Raw genomic sequence first — 17,999 nt, 5'->3', positions numbered from 1 at the left:
CCTTATCCATTTGCCTCTTACCCATAACACTTCTTAGTGTTACAGACTCTGATTGTCGATTCTTGTTTTCTCCTGTTGATGGTATAGTATTGATGGTATCGTTTACACTAACTGGAGAAGAAGTGGTGTCTGTCTGTTGAGAGACTGGTCTGTGTCATATAAGTAATGCCTAGCTGGGGATGGGAGAAGGACCCTGGTATTTGAAGCTTGTGTGAACACCCAAACCAGTGCTGTCAGATTCATGTGATCTCTCCTTTGCTGTCATGGAGGTGGAAAGCACTTCTATTAGCATTAAGACAGTGTTCTTCCTTCATTGGGAGTGAGAACTCACCTTTGAGCCATTTCTTAGAGAATGTAGATAATACAACATGAGAGACCTTCAGCAAAGAAAATGAGAACTTTATCTGGAATGCAAAGTATGATAAACAGTTACACCTAATGTAATTAACCCAGGATGGAGAAGGGTTCAAACTCACTACATGGAAATCTAATGTTCTGAGAAGCAATTGGATGAGGAAAAAGCATATTTTCATTAAAAAAAAAAAATCCTATTTTAGAAACTTATGATATTTAGCATGGCTTAAAAAAAAATAATAATTCAAAATATTTTGGTGAATTTAACTTAAAAATGCAACTAGTTTTGGGATAAGTGTACAAGCATTGCAATAAAACCTCTCACTGCAACATTTTCACTTATATCCAACAGTGGGGGATCAGGCTGAAGACTGTTAAAAATTGTATTGATGCCAAAGCCCTGTAAAGAAAAACACTTTGCTGTGTCCTGAAATGTTTTTCTATAACTAGGAAACCTCCAGCATTGGAGAATGAATTGATCTATGACACCTGCAAGCAGGGAGCAGTATGATGGCAATGTTTTTTTTCCACAGAATATCTTAAAACAGATTTTGAATCACCAAAGTAGATAATCACATTTTCTGTTCACTTTAACGTTCTTTCTTTGCATGCATTGCTGTCTAATTAAGTTCTCTTCTGGATAGTAGTGTAAATAAAAAAAGATGTCCAGGTACATTTTATTCCACTCCTAATAATTAAAGGCACTAGGTGTCCAGTTTCCAAACATTAGTGTCTAGTTATTGTCCATATTCAACATTTGGATGCTCATGTTGGTACTGCTGAATTTTAAATATCCTTATTTAATCCTAAGTACCAATTTGAGCATCCCAGTCTAACATTTTCAACACTTATATATGTGCTTGCCCTTGAGATGAACTTTCTCAGGTAGTTTCTGTAGCTGTGCCTGATTTCTGTAGGCCACAGTGTGCACTCTGAACAAATGATTTTTCAATATCAGTAGCCAAAATCCATTTCAGTGCAAATAAAAAACTGGCTGCTTCTGTAGAGAGACTGAAATAAATTTAACATGCCTTTGCCTATGGAAAGCTTTGCTGTTTCTGAGAGTGACAGCCTTTGTAACATTGTCTATTGTCAAATGGTTCTTTCAGGTGGTAGTTAACTTTCTGAGCCTATTTTACAAATGCCTATCAACCCTTGTGGTTCTGTATTTCTTCCCAAACAAAATGGTTCTGTCAAAATGTCTGCAGTTCTTCTGGGCTGTGCAGCTTCACAAAGTATGCTGATTCAGACCATTACATGTGAGTAGTGACCTAGACGGACCCATGGCCAGCTGGCAAATCCCTGTGGCCAGACTGAGTTCTTGCACTAGCTCTGGAAGTGGCTGGTAGTTGTGATTTCAAAAGAGCAATTCACAGTTACAGAACCTAGAACTCCTTGTATACCAAGTTGGGATAAATTTGGTTTCTTTTCTAATATAAAAAGGAAGGTTTTATAGATACTTGGAAGAAAAACAAAACAAAACAAAAAAGCAAAACACAACAAAACAGAAATATAGATTCTCCTTCTGGAACAGCAAGCGAATGCAATAATGAAATAATGTTTCTAGTCTGGTATTTTGGAAAACCAGAGGATGAATGTAGACGTGGTAAACAACTCTGGAAGAGTAACTAAGTTGAGTAGTATAATGTATTGTCAGTTAATATATAGGATCTTTCTATGGAAAGGCAGCGTGAGCAGAGGAGCTGGTGGCAGGCAGGCATGCAAGGCATAAATCACTGTAGGAGAAACATTTCCGTGAAGAACTGAGTGCATTCATTCTCTGAACTTGCACCGTCTTCTGCTCTCAAGATGTGGGCCATGCACAGTAGCATAGAGACTGAGTTCACAAACAGTATAAAGGGTTGGTCTGCAAAGACAGCCAAAGATATAGGTGAATGTAAAAGGTACATACTTTATTTCTTAATTAGTTGTCCTGATTGGTCAGCTAAACAACTTTCCATATGCCAGGGCTGCTGGGCTCTGATTCCTTCTGTAGAGAAATGTTCTCCTGTGTTGGAATCGGGATATATCTATGTTAACTCTTCAATGTATAGGAAATGAATAGTAGGGCCGTCCTGTTTATGCCAGCACTCTGGCTACAGTTTTGTCTTCTATGAAAGTTTCCATGGTGAAGAATGTGCTTGTTCTAGACTTCACTGGCCCAACTTCATAACATCAACGGACATGTGACACGGCTGTACTAAAATCTGTTTTTGTTTAGCCTTCAGCTTTACAAAGAAATTTTAATAATGAGGTTTGGAAAAGAAAGGTCTCAGAGGTGATGATTAAGAATTTGCATTCCTAAAATAATACAAGATGAACAACTCAAAAGCATGATGTTAACAGTGCACCTATATCACTCTACATTGAAATACAACAGCAGGCATTGCCCATACAATAATATCTCATTAGTTTCAAGAAAGCAGGAGTTCATAATAATAGAGTATTTATGCAAAGCAGTGGGGGTCTGGGGAAGAGAGAAAGAGAAGGGAGGGAATGAAAGTTGTCTAGCAGCCTGAATACACAAAGCCTTTAGTACTTGAGAACTAATTTTGTTTTTAGTTAATATTCATTGATGCAAGTTCTAGTCTATTGTTAAATGATCCTAGTGAATAATTACATCCATTACTTTGAAATGTTTAAGATGAGTGTGGTGTTGTAAAACCAATCTTTGTTAGTGGAATCCTCGCCAAAGCTGCATTGTGGAAACCATGTTGACACTGGTTTGATCATGTTCTTGGAGTCTGCAGGGCTCTCAGCACGCACTCAGAACTGCTTCTGTGCATTGTATTTACATGCATTATGTAACCATTCTTGTTTTCTTGGGAACTGTAAGGAAGTGGATGGTATTTCTGTATTCTCAATTCCCTGGAATTTGTCAGCTTTTGAATGTGATCCATCTGTTGATGAGTGAATGGCAACTGTTTATTCCAGAATAAAGCATGTGCTAACATGCAAACGTACAGCCTCCAGAAGCACTGAACTAAGTTTAATTAGCTCCAGAGTTCATTTAAACTTCAAGCTATAAAGTTAACTCACTAGTCAGAGGAGTTAATAATAAATATTTTGCTGGATGCTTACTAGTCAGGGGAGCTGATGATACTATGTTTATTGTTATATGATAAGGCATTTCTGATAACCTTTCTGTTCCTAAATCTATAAATGTCTTATAGGCATTTTCTGATATGGCATAACTCTTTATTTATGCCTCAATTCTCAAATAGAAATACTACAAAGCTGCTAAGTGTCCATGTGTAAAAATATATTACACCATGTCCCTTAAACTTTTGGCAAATGACATTTACCAAACAAATTCTGTTTATCATGGTTGTAGCCATGAGCAAAGTACAACACAAAGGATATATCAGTGTTTGGAACAATGGCACTTTATTGTGTCACAAGAGACTAATGCTTTGGAAGGGGACGTGAGCTGGAAAAATGCACCGATTTAGTGATTTTTTTAAATGGGTTTATAACCAGAAGCAAAGTAAAGATTGGCTGATTATTATCTTATCACTTCAAACTTGCTAAGCATTGTAATCATTACAGTTATTCTAATGTGAAATAAAAGAGACAGTTATTCAAACAAATATGCTAACGTTTCCGCATTCTAACACTACAAAGGCAGTAGTTTAGGAAATCTATATCTTTAATTCCTCAGTGCAGTCATCGGCGTATTTGCAATTAATGACAACCATACCAAGTCTAAGAGAAAAAAAAAAAATAGAAACTGTGCATTTTTCATCTATTTGAATTAGGGAAAAAAAATTACAGTAAATATTATTTTTTTTTGGAAAGGAATTGAATGAGTAGATGTAGACTTTCCACTGAATGACTGGCAATTTTGTTGTGTTGACAATTATGTTGCTACATAAAATTCACAGTCATAGGAAATAACTATGGAATTTATTAAATCATAGAGAGTATTTAAATTGGTCCATATTAAGTCAGTATTGTAATTACTGTGTGGTAAGCCAGCATCTTGTCTGATCTGTCCCAGCATGATTACTGTATGAAAATAAATATGACGCTGATAAGAAATATAAGAAATATTGTTCACTAGAGGTATTCTGGTGTCCTTAATCTCTGCACTAGAGATTTCTGTTTTCATTTTTAGTGTAAGGCTTTCGTTCAGCAAACAGGCCCGTTGTGAGTGTTCATGTCTGGAATGCTGGCTCAGGTAGCTTTTCATTACACCTCTTTTTGTTGACTATAGAGTTTAAAATAATGAAAAATTCTATTGACTGGTTGCAGCTTTGTGTAGAAACTGTCGATTATTGGCTTAATCCATACTCTTGAAGCTGACAAAAAGGCTTGGAATCAAACACGGCATTAATTTCTACCTTAGCTTGTGGTCACGCTGATGCTAACTATGTGCTGGTAATATTATGTACACAGCGTTTACATGAAAGTGAATATCCACATTTAGAAACCAGCAAGCAGCCACATGGCACTACCACTCAGTGTATATTTGAAATTTAGAATTTGTTAAGTAATTAACACAAGTTTCCTCTATCATTTCCTTCATATGCAATGCCACTTGTTTAATGTGAGCCTCCATGTAGCAACACCACCCTTTTAAGAAGTGAACGCAAATAACAGTATCACCTATCTTCTCGACTAATTTTGAGTTTTATATGCTACCTATTCTTTGTTGTTGTTGTTTAATTTTTACTTAGTAAAGAGAGGCAGAAACTTCAGTAGTCTGATGCTCTTTCCTTGGTTTATCTATGTAAACAACTTTCACATTGCTTTTAAATGATCTTGACTGACAGAATTTACTTTCCCTCAGGTCAGTTCTTTTGTGGAAGATGCCAAAGACTGTCTTTCTTTAAAGTATAAAAGCCTGTGTTTGATGTGAATAGAAACTGTTCTGGGAACGACTGTGTAGAGCAAGATTACATGGTGCAATTTTAATTACATTGTTCTCAGCAGTACTACTTGTCTGATCATAGTGTGAGAGTCAAAATTCAAACCAAGGTTATTTGGTTCTGTAACCATTAGTCCAGCTCTGGTATTGTTTGAAAGAGATAACAATAAATTGAGCAAGTTTAAAATCCAGCAGAGTTTTGAGAGGTGGCTTTCCTGGTTAATCACATAGAAGTTTTGTACTTTATAGGCTGCAGTTAGGAGGTTGGTTTTCCATGGTTTATGGAATGGGCTGTGTGTTGGAATTGGGTTGATACTTGAGTAAAACAGAAGTTTAACCACCAACTAATTTTGTAAACTGATATGTAATTTAGATTTTTGAAGGTGGTCTCAAAAGCTATTTGTAAACTGTGTCCAAGGGCTGTATTTTAATAACACAGCTTTTAGACTAAGGACTGAAAAGGAGCTTAAGTCTATTATTTATGCATTTATTGGAAAAAACAACCAAAACAACCTTTTTACTGGTGACTCTTTAAAAAAGAATATGGAGGGAACTCACTTGAAAGAACTCGGTTGAAAACACTGCAAGAAATTTGTTATTTCTCTGTCAAGATCATTGATAGAGAAGGTAAGGCGGCACAAGGCTTACCCCTGTAAATGAAGAACTTTGTTCCAGTTTGTCCCTGGGAAAGTTGAACTATCCACTGAATAAATGGCTTGAGCACTTTTTCAGGCATGGTATTACTCATTCAGCAGCTGGGAAAATAGGCTGGCAACCTACAGAATCCATTTTGAAAGGAAAATATTACACAGTGGATTTATTACTCACTCTTGTTTCCTTTTATGCATTGTAAATGATGCGTCATTCTCTATTTCAGAAACAAACTCCTACCACTGAGTGCTATTTGGAAATTAGTTGCACACGGCACAAGGTGAAAGCTTTATTCCTAGGGATGCCTTTTAAGAAAACATTACTGTACACCAAGAAAGACTTTTATCATAGTTATGATTCCAAGAGAAGGGCAGTTGTAAATAGACGCCCAGGTATTTCTGGTTTTGTAACATTTGCTAGCATGCGTTTTATTTCTATTAGTTTTATTTCTTAGGGTTGAAGTTAGCGCCTGTAGTTAGAGGTGAAGTTGGTTCTGAAGTTCAGTCTTGAGGTTAGGAAGCAGTCTGTGCAACTCACTCTTGCATTACAGATTAGTGTGAATTTATTTCACAAGGAAGGTGAAACCAAGACCCAAGATTGAGTAGATGAAGGCTATGCTGCCTCTGGACAGTATCTGTGTAAAAAGCACTTTGTATTGATAGCATGTTTAATGAAAAGCTCTTGGACTTTGACTTTTTGTCTCAACATACCACTACAGTAAGACAGAAAGATTAAGCAGTACCTTTTTTTTCCTCTACCCATCTCCAAAAAATAGGTGTACAATGGTGTGAGTGGCTGCCACGGATTGACTATGGGATGAAAGATAGTAGTTTCTTCTTCCAAATCAGAGGTACTTGTACTTCCACCTGAAGAAACAGACAAAGCAGACATTCTCCAATGAGAGCTGGTATTTCATTTCTGACATTTAGTAGGCTTCTTAATGATGGCCCAAACTTCAGCCAAATGTAAATATCTGCACAATTTAGTGAATCTTCTGTTCATCTAACAGTGTATCAGAATTCCAGTGATTCACTTAAGGCTTATAGAAAGCCAGCTGAATATTGACAAAAGCATGTGCCATAAGAATTTAAAAATAAAATAAAGGAGAGGAAATAAGTTATGACAGATCACATTAAGAAATGACAGATCACTGTAATTATAACAAACCGACCTTGAAGGCAAACAGTTTTAATTGTGAACTTGAGGGAAAAAATCCCTGTGACCTGCAGCTAATTGTCTAGTTAACTGAAAACCTTTACTAAATAAATTTGTGGCTTTGGAGACATTTTAAAAACATACTGGTGTAAATAAGGTATTTTTGTGCCGGTTGGTGCTGTAGTTATTTCCTGTGAGTGATTGCTTGTTGTTACTTTTTGACATCTGCTGGCAGCAATTTATTTACATAGTTAAATCTCCTGGGACCCTGTTTCTTCTGCTGAATATAACCTCAACTGATTAGTTTTCAATAAATTACATATATCAAGAAACTTGGTTTGGGTAGCATTTAGGGTGACTGTTCAAAGATCAAATGTATATTTGTGCTGAAGCCAAGAATATGCGTGGTCAGGAGTACACTGCCTCTTAAAGCTTTACTCAGAGAACATTTGAAGGAAATTATCCATTATATCCCACTGGGAATTTCTGCATGAACTCAGACTTCTGTCCCACCTTCCTTTTGCTATAGGATGCAATTAATTTTCTATCGACAAATTTCTCACAGTAATTTGCTGAACGACAGCGTATTGAATACATTTGAATGTCTTTGATTCTGTCTGCTTGTGTCTTGGACTCAGCCTGTGAAAATAATTTCATTGTATGTTCTCCTGGGATTCTCAGCAAAATGTTATGTAACCCTGCGAAGATGGAAAAGTATTGATCATTTGCATTGTGATGGGAAACCCTTTCATTGAAACTAACAAAGTTAAAACGAATCTTTCCTACATATTGCTCCTGGATTTGGGGTCATTTGGACTGTTTGGAATCAACACTGTCTTAGCAGTGAGATGTCACGTTCCTCCAGAGATCTGACAGCTCCTTTGAGACTAGCTACACAAATGTAATATCAGTATAAGTGTCCTCTGCATTTCCAAAGAGACAACAGCTCCATTTACACTGAACTATGTGTTGCGCTCAGAAGATCAATGGCTCTGATATAACATCTTAAGTTTCATTTTTTATTTTTTTCTTCAACCACATTCACTGACATCATATTTTTTGTTGAAACAGTAATTTTTCTCCAGGGCTTAGAGCAGAAGCTATAGTATTACCATGACTTTATAACGCAGCCACTGACCTAAGCGATCAGTCAATAACATGTCTACATTGTAATGAATAAGTTGAGATAACTTCCAGCTGAGAACAACTCATTACAACTCCTTCCACTTGATTAGATTTTTGCCCTAAATGAGACAACAGGCAGCAAAAAAATGTGTGAAGGTATCATGCAATGTGAGCTGGTGAAGTCTGCCTCGGGGGAGAAGTGCCTTCAGTTTGAGTTGTAGTGTTTGTATTTTTCCATAATTTCACGGAGCTAGAGATTGCTGATGGAGTCCTGTTGGTAGAAGTGAATTTGCTGAAGAACATGAGATGTGATTGCGGGGTGTTCTGGCTGAGAGGAAGAAAAGAGTGAGCATGGTGGAAAAGGCAAGAATTAGCAGGGCCAAAACCCTTCTTAAAAAGATGGCAATTCTTGACTTTGGTGTTGCCGGAGCTATTTTGCTCATACAGCATTCTGTGCTCTGTGAAAATACTCACTGAAGTCCCAAGCAACATAAATTTTGCTTCTTTGCTGGGCTGATATGAGTTGTGCTGCTTGTGCTTGTTCAGCTCTAACTCAGGGTACCTGATGCCATACCAATAACTAGCCAAGTGGCGTTGTGATGTGCTAGGAGAAGAGAGGCAGAGAGCTTGATCACATGAGAAAAGATGTCAGAATGCAGGGCTGGGTATAGCAGGAGGCAAGGATGGAGCAGAGCACTGCTAAGGTGGCACTTCAGTGGGGAGGGAGCTGCTCATTCTGGAATCACGCGTAATACCCATTACCCAAAAGCAGAGGAAGCCTTTAGTCTAGTATCACTTATAGCTCAGTTGAAGAGCACTACAGAATTTCAAAGTGTTAATAATTTTTCCAGCTCTGCAAGGACTGTCAGTGGTAGCCAGGTAACGTGGGGAGAGGGAAGGGACTGACGTGATAATTCTAGCAAAAACGTTGCACCTTTATTGGCAGTGGCTGGTTTCCGGGTGAAATACCTCCTGTTGATCTATGAGAACCTTATCTGCTGTCGGTGGTATATTCTTCCCGTATATTTTTACAATGCAGAAAAAAAAAAAGTTACTATTAATAGCTACAGTACATACTGTTGAAAGGGTGTTTTCTGAAGAGCAGATACATATGCCCTAGTGCCCACTGGATGAACTGTTGGCCTAATTTGCACATTTTAACAAGACTGTGCTCAAATCTCATCATCATACACAAACTGCATGGAGATGTTTGCCAGTTTAGGTAATCAGTTTGTTTTTTCTTTTTGTTTTTGCCAGGTTAGGTAATCAGTGTGTGCAAGGATCAAGTCTGCTGTTTAGTTTTTGTTCTTCAAAGTTGAATATAGATGCACATTTGTGTGTTCAGCAATCCTTGTAATATTTTGATGAACTGTTGCTTATGTCTCCACAGATTTTGACTATCTATATGCTAAATAACTCATCATTATAATTTATTTCAGAAGGCATATAAAGAAATTACATAGATACAAAAGAATCATAAACATGAAAACATAAACACACAGTGGAAGATAACAGCCCAGCATTGATTTTTTTTTAAATAATTCTTTTGCAGAGCTAGAATTTAACATCAAACCATTAAAACAAAACAAACAAACAAACAAAATGCAAAAAGTTTTCATAAAATTCATTTTATCAATTTTATTAAATATTCAGTAAGATTTTTTTGTGTATGTGAAGAAGTCTTTTAGTCTTGTGTGCAGCTTGTCTAAGCCACAATCCCATCATTTCTAAAGAACATTTAGATATTAAATAATGATTAACTCACTTTTGAAGGAAAAAATGTGTCCCAATTTTCTAAAAGTTGCTGCTTTGCTCAGTTTTTTTTCTTTCCCTACTTTCCAATTATATATATAAAACATAGTGATGGTAAATCTTTGCTAAACATGACAGAGTTAGGATGATTGAGATTAGGGCTAACACACAAAATTGTGGTATGCTTTACTTTTCAAAATAAGTCTGGAATAAGTCACCCAAGGAATTCAGCATCACCATAAAAGGTGGTTCCTGTTGCCTGATAATTTTTAGCTTAGATTTCAATGTAAAGGAACTGGCTATGTAAAACTTAAGTCTGAAGACGGATTTTCTAAAGTAAACCTGCAGCTTCTCCATGATGGGTGCTTGTTGCTTGGAAGGAAACTTGCTTTACTGTTGCTTGCTCCCAAAATCTGGTGGTGGAGTTAAAGTAGTGGCTTTCTAAAACAGTGTTTCTGTGACAAACATACCCTGTTTCCATCGCTCAATGTCCAGTGCAAGTGAAGAAATATTCTGATTGATTTATGTGCTATGAAATGATTTTGGTTCAAAAGATTGGAATGAACTATTGACACTGGAATATAGTCTGCTTCCAGAAGTATTGTAGGGCAAAATTTTTCTCTTTCAGCTCTTTCTTCTTTTCCTGTTCAGGTATTTTTGAAGAAAAACAGCAAAAATAAACAGGCTGTGGGCTCCCTGCCAGAACCCATGTTCCAGAGATTCTTTTTGAAGGCCTCTCAAAGGAAGGAGAAAAGCTGTTTCTCCTAATTGACAATATTGCTGGCTTGAAAAGCAGGACTTCTTTGTTTCTCAGCTGCCTTTGTCATAATCTGTTGTAACAGTTGCCTTCGCTAATCTTGAATGGATTTAGGTTGTCCAGATGTTTTGGTTCCAGGGAGATTTCATCCTATCTACACTGACAGGCTAACTTATCTCTTGAAGGCTCATAACACTTCACGTTTCTAATATTTGGTGTAAGGCTGCTGTGTGACACCCTGCACCAGTCAGGCAGCAGCACGCCTAACAGTGTCATGGGGTGGCCTGTTATTACCATCTCCTTAGTTGCTTGCCTGCTTCTTTCAGTCAACACCATTATTTATTGCTAACAAGAGCTTTGGTAGGTTATGGCACTTCATGATTTATTTTTTATTATTTTTAATATATATACAACAGCACTCAATCACTTTTGCTTCAACAATCACTTTTCTCATTGCAGTTAATGAAGCTCAGCTTTGCTGGTTCCTATCTGTTTAACTGTTGTATTTTGCTAATATCTTTGAGCAGGGAAGACTTTTTAGAACAGACGAGGGTTCCCTGCTGGGCTGGAAAGTTAGCTTGCCTTTGTGCAGCTCTAATGTGCTTATCTCGTCTCTTTAGACCTCTCACAGGTACAGCTTCCCATAGAAGAAAACAACTTGTCATTTCAATATGATCTAAAGTTACTTGTTAAAACAGATTTAAAAAAAAAATACACAGGATAAAATTCTGTTGATGCCATAACTCCCACTGATTTGAACAAGGCTAGACTGTATTTACACAAAGGACCCTAACCTTCATTACTATAATAATTAAGTCTCTGTGTTTGGTATGTATTTTCAGTGTGAAATTTCCTCACTGAAGAGCTGTTTTGTTGCTAGCTATCATTAGCTAACATAAAAATGTGTACACATATATAGAGACATACAGAGTATGTTTCTCTATGTTTATAAATACATATATTTAATTATTCAAGTATCTGTAGAGATTGTCAGAGAAAATTATGGATTCTGTACTTCTGTTCAAAACAAATTAAACTTCTGAGAATTAAATTCTGAAAAAAGAAGACTGAAAGAGGAATATATCAGTTTAAGATGCTTTTGTATATAAGAAATCTATTTTAGCTTTTTTTTTTTTTTTTTTTTCTTTTTACGTAGTTTACAAGAGATCCAACTGTTAACCTTTCAATGTTTTAAAATGGTGTTAAAACATTTGTGGTTCATTATCATAAACATCACAGTTGTGTAGAAACCTCACATATGTAGCACATCATAACAGCAAGGTGGGATGTACTGAACTGATGAATATTAGGAACTTGAAATTTCTTGCTGAGGTCTATTATAGGTAATATTTCCAATCACAGCTTCCATTCCCAATCATTACGATAATGGACTTGTGGTTTTACACAAGAATCCTTTTTCCAGCAGTTGCCTTGATAATGATAAACTCAAAGTCAGTGATTAAAGCCTTGGGATGCATGCAGGTGTTGTTAATAATGGTGGACAAAAATACTCTGTACAGTTTGTATGTGAGAGTGCCTTCTTACAGAAAGGAGTAAAAGTCTAGTATAGGAAGCTGAGAAATGAACAGAGGATGATGAGTGACATGCATGTTGTTTTTCATTGGGAGATGCTTGGCAGTATTTTCATTCTGCTTGTATGGAGTTTTGGAGCCAGTCTCATACCATATGGCATATTAAGCACAATAAAGATGTTCATTTGGCAGCTGGAGCATGACTAGGAACATCAGAAGAGTCATATATGCATCAATAAATTAAGAATTCTGCTTTCATGTAAATAAATATTAGATCATTTTTTTAATTGACCATTGAGTTCTTGACAATGAGACACAATCATTTTGTGGTCATGCCTGGTATAGCATTTCCAAAATTCTAGTTTATGACGATAGCTGAACAGCTCCTTTTATTTATTTATTTATTTATTTATTTATTTGTAATTCTATAGCACCTTCAGTTGCCAACATGAATATATATTTTTTCAAGTGCTGTGCAGAGAAGGAAAGTAGTCTTTTTTTCTGAAGAGCTTACAATCTAAACTCCTTAAGCTCTAAGACAGTGTGTGTAATAGAGGTTGTGGGAAGATTCAGTATGTGAGTGCGTGTGGACAGTCAACAGGCTACCGTTCATCCCATCTGTTATACTGCAGCTGGGTAGTATGAATAATGTTAGTTACCCATCCCATGGCTTTCCTCATACCTAATCTCTGTGATAAGTGCATGAGCATCATGAACATCATAATCCATCATAAACATGTATTATCATGGTTGTGAGGCAGTGAAATGTTTTATGCTGGGATACAGCCTTTTCATTTTAGAAAGACTGCCAGAGGGTTTGGTATCTTCTTTCCATGAACCTTAGCAGACTCCTTTGGTCATGTGCTATCCATCCAGCTATTGTAGACCTTGGTAACTGTTCTTAATTTTTGGTGTTAGGGCACTACTTAAATAATCTGAAAAGTTCTTATTGAAAGAACTGTTTGTAATGGGATGTTTTATTTCCGAAAAGAGACATCCATATTTTCTTCCTGAAACCTAGCACTTCTGAACACTTAGGCCAATGAATTGACTCTGAATTGACTTTTTTTTTTTTTTTTCCCAGAATCCACATGAGTTTAAGGAAGCAAATGTTCCTGGTGAGGGGCATTGTGAGAATTACTGGGAATGTAACACAACCTCATACAACATTTCCCAGTTATCCCAGCCCAGGAGGCATCATCATTCTGATAAAGTTCTCATTTGCCTCTAACTTCAGACTAGAGATTTTATCTAAGGCTACGTTTCCCTTCAACTCTCTTAACAATTTGCTTCAACTTCATCTCTGTTGGCCCCTGGTCCATATAATCTTCAGTGTTCTCTATCCTTATGATCACTTCATCTCCTTCCACCCACTTCTAATTTCTATCCTACATATCAGTACTTCTCATAGCCCTTTCATTTTCTTTCCCTCTCTTTGCTATTAACCTCGTCAAATACTCTTGTTTCTATGGTAGATTTGGGAATTGAAAGCATGAGTGCTTTTGGATGAGATATGGTAAGAAAAGTTTCCCACTTTCAAGCAACTTTACCTCAGCCCTTTGATGGAAAAAGTGCAGTTTCATAAAGTAGGGCTAATAGGTGAGCAAAATATAAAAGGTCTGAAAGTGTTGAATTCATAAGTCCAAGTAAACATAAAATATAAATTCAAGTATCTCTCCTAATTCAATGTGTCAAATCTGCATGTGGTCTTTGAACTTCTGCAATGCATACATATGGCAGCAATGTGGGAACCTCAAGAATTCTGAGTGCTGAGCAGCAAAGTGGGAGAATTGTACTCCCAGCCAACTTCACCCCTCTTTTAGAAATATAAGACAGCATGGCTTCCTTCTGAACGTGGTGTTTGGCTGGGTGATATTATAGAGCTGAACTCTGACTTTTTTTTTTTTTTTCCAGTGATTACTCTGCTACATTCGTTAGGCTTTTCTTTTATTTAAGTTTTAGTAAGAGACTTTTTACTCCTGCTATGAATTTGTCACAGATGCCCATTTTTTCCCAGTTGTAAACTATTAATAAAAATTAATATATATATATATTTATAAGCACTAGCAGCTTTGGCTTATGAGAAGTACATATTTATTCAGTAAAACAAGGTAGCTTCACAAAGCCATGTTTGATTGTTTTTTAATGGGAGGAGAAGAATAAGTTAAAAGATAATCCACTCATAATTTATCAAGGCTGTAATCTATACAGTGATTAGTATAGAAAATTTCAATTTCCCATATTTGTGGTGACAGGGAAACTTTGTCTCTTTGTGGGTTGATAGCTTTAGGAGATTGCAGAGAATCTGTTAAAACGCCTGTCATGTCACCATCATCAATTGCAATCAGCAGTTTTACTCCAGGGAGGCCTTACCAATAGAGAACCTTCTATCAAAATCCTTCTGTGATCACAGGACCCTTTCTGCAAGTGGTTCCTGGCTTCAGAGAGCAGCTGTGGCTCTTTGGGCAGCACAGATGCCAGCCCGGTCTGAGCACTGGGAAATTGTTTCAAAGTGCTGCTGCTCCGAAATTCTGCGGTTCACACCCTGCCTGCCCCCAGCTTTTACTGCAACATAAGACTTTGCAAGCCGAGGTCTGCGACGTGACAGACTGAGATAGATTTGTCTGGAGGGACTACAGTATCTGAGGGGAAAAAGAGCTTTTTGTTTCTTTTTTTATTTATAATCTCTCTTGCTTTCAGCAAAATTCAATGAAATGGCAAATGGGCTGATGAAATTCTGGTTTGATATCCCACTGTGAATCCAAGGATAGTACTGTTGCCCTCAAGTAAATCTGAGGAAATGGGAGCAAGCTTTCATTAAAAATACGTAAGCAAGCCCAAACCTTGTGAAGACCAGATCCTTCAGGTATTGGGATCGTTTTTCTAAAAGACGCTTGGTGACACTAAGGTTTGGATACTTCACAGTAAAAGGGTAGTCAGGCTTGAATTTACAGGTTCACAACATAATGTTCTTTTAAAAATTGCACTTCAGGCTCTGAATTTCTTTGTCAGAGTACAGGGTGCCCATGTCCAGGGGCTGCAGAGGCCTCTCAGTGAGGTGAGACCTGCGCTGCCGGAGGCAGGCCTCAGCCACCTCCAGCCATTTCCAGAAAGTTCTGTGGCAGCCCCCCCTCAGCGCGCCTGAGTCCCTCAGCGACACCAGTGGCACCTCAGCGACAGTGTATTTAAGAAAGAGCAAAAAATCCTGCCTGGCAGTGAGGGATGAGGGAAAAAAAGTGTGAGAAAAAGCAATGTGAACCCCTAGGGCAAAGGAGGAGATAAAGAAGGAGGCGCTCTGAGCAGGTATTCCCCTGCAGCCCATGGGGAAACCGCAGTGGAGCAGGTGGCTGAGTCCTGAAGGAAGCTGCGGGCCATGGAGAGCCAGTGCTGGAGCAGGGGAAAACACAAGGACGAAGACAAGGGCAGACAAACTGTTAGGTACAGACCACAGCCCCAGCCCTTTGTGCTGCTGAGGGGAGGGGAGGAGCTGGGAGTGAAGGGGTGGGCTGAGCCTCAGGAAAAAGGGGTGGAGAAAGTGAGGATTTAATTTCATCTTTGCTTTTTACCATCTAAATCTATTTTAATCAACCATAAATTAAACTGTTTTTCATCAAGTTGAGTCTGTTTGGCTTGTGATGGCAATTGCTAAATGATCTTCGTGGCTTTATCTTGACCCATGGGCTTTTTCATCTTATTTTCTCCCTATCCAGTTGAGGAGGGGAGTGAGAGAGCAGCTGTCTGTGTGTCTTACAGCTGGCCAGTGTCAACACTCCACTTGATTGTAAAACAATGTCACAAATCTTACATTCTACACCTTATTTTGAATTTTGGGGCTTTTTTTTTTTTTAACCTTTCTCATCGATATTCATCATAAAACACAGCTGCATTCAAATTCTGCAACCAGCAGCAGTTCCTTTTCCCCTGTGGTGGTTCTACTCTGGAATTCAGTCCCAGTGAATGCCCACACAGGGAAGTTCTCCACAAGTTTCTCTGGCGGCTCTGGTTTCAAGTTGGCCTGTCTGGAAATGGATGCAAAATTTGATTTGACTTGCAGAGGTGTGAGTGAAGAGGATTATTTTTTGGTGTGAAATTGTTCCAAAGAGTGCTTTGTGGCCATCCCTCGTGAGATTCAGTTTGCGTTTTAAATCACTTATAGCAATTACACAGTCTGGAATAGCCTAGGTTTTGGTGAGGTCATGAGAGAATATAGGATTTTTTTTTTTCTTTAAAAATAATTATCAAATACAACAAGATAATTTATACAATGAATTTAAACAATTATAAAAAGTGCTTTATTTTCAGTAAAACCATATTGTCTTTGATCTTCTATAGTCTCTATCCCTGTCTGTAATGCAGTTTTTAAAGATCCAATAGAAATGAAATGTAAAATTAAAATAGCAAGAGCATACAGATAAGCGAAAAGACTGTAGCAGCAGTAACTTAAGGAACAGGTATGAAATATAGAACAGATTGTCTGGGGAAAAAAAAAAATCACCACACATGCAAATATATCTTTCAGAGATGTCAAACCAGGAAAAGTTTACTTAGCAATTAAAAGTTTTTGGTGAACACCTCTTAATCATATGGCTAGTAGTTATAGCAATGTTTATTCCAGTATTTTTTGCAAAGTGAATCTGCTGGACTCAGAGAAGGAACTAGAGGCAAAACCTCAGATTTTTATCTTCAGGGATGTTTTTCTCTCTATGTCAACCTTCATAAATACTTTAAATATTCTATGTAAAATAAAACAGGGCTTTTGACAGCTGTTGTTTAATTGAGAGTTCTCCTTAGCTTAGTAGTGCAGCTTGTTTACTATGTCATGATCCCAGTAGTTAATAAGAAATGTTGTAGGTTGATTTTTCCACTATGTAACACTTTTGCAGTAGAATATGAAGTTGGATATTCTGCAAACAACCAATCCCAAAAATAAAGAAAAAAAAATTGGGTTATCTGAAACCACTTTGGCAGTAGAAGAGCCTTTAAAGCTCCCTTGTTACATTGAGGAGAATAGCAAGGCCTCTGCTGCTGCCACCTGATTTGTAGAATTAGGTGTGCATTTTGTACTTTTAAGTGATCAGACATACTTATGTCCAAAATGTCTAGTTTCTCTCTTCCTTCCCCAATTAACCTAGTAAATCTGCTTATCCTTCTGCAATTGCATATTCATAATGTTGTCTCTGAAATAATAACCATACAAATATAAAGCTTTAAAAGTTTTCCCATAGATTGGAGCCATTTCTTCCTGGTAGACAAGCCAGTAACATAAAAATGTTTGAAGTCTGTGTTCCAAAGTGGATACTTAAACTTGTGGTTTTTCTTTTTTTTCTTTCTTTTTTTTTTTTTTTTTTCCTTCCGCAGTGGTGTTTGATGACTGCGAGGGGAATAACAAATTGAACTTCGAAGTTTCTAACCCAGACTTTAAGGTGGAACATGATGGGTCTCTAGTTGCACTAAAGAATGTATCAGAAGCTGGCAGAGCCTTGTTTGTCCACGCACGGTCTGAGCATGCAGAGGACATGGCAGAAGTTTTGATTGTTGGAGCAAATGAAAAACGTGGTGCATTAAAGGTAAGATTAATAAAAAGGACTAGAAGAAAATGCCAAGAAGATACTGTTAGATATTTACATTGATGTGTGTCATTGAGGACTGTAAGCAGTTTCAATCTGCTAGCAGAGAGATCAAAATTCCATCCAGGCATTGTTGTAACACTTTAGCACTTAGTTTAACTTAATAAAATATTAATTTTCCGTGTTTTGAAAGATACTTTACATCCTCAGTTGTAAATACCAAATATTCATAAAGA

General features: G+C 37.3%; 1 protein-coding gene across 8 annotated transcripts in view; it reads left to right on the top strand.

Moving 5' to 3' along the window:
- Positions 1-17,999, top strand: part of CDH13 (cadherin 13) — a 479,376-nt gene that overhangs the window by 144,634 nt on the left and 316,743 nt on the right. For 6 of the 8 annotated variants that reach the window (XM_005020165.6, XM_072044040.1, XM_072044044.1 and 3 more), the window contains exon 3: positions 17,555-17,763. The exons of 1 other annotated variant lie outside the window; for it this stretch is intronic. In XM_005020165.6, coding sequence (XP_005020222.4) covers positions 17,555-17,763 — 209 coding nt within the window. Of the gene's footprint in view, positions 1-15,501; positions 15,635-17,554; positions 17,764-17,999 lie in introns of those variants that run through there. One more of the 8 variants, XM_072044041.1, reaches the window with a different exon arrangement.

Source organism: Anas platyrhynchos, chromosome 12 (assembly GCF_047663525.1).
Source record: "Anas platyrhynchos isolate ZD024472 breed Pekin duck chromosome 12, IASCAAS_PekinDuck_T2T, whole genome shotgun sequence".
Taxonomy (NCBI): Eukaryota; Metazoa; Chordata; class Aves; order Anseriformes; family Anatidae; genus Anas; species Anas platyrhynchos.
Note: the sequence above shows the minus strand (reverse complement) of the source record. Positions and strands in the feature narration are given on the sequence as shown.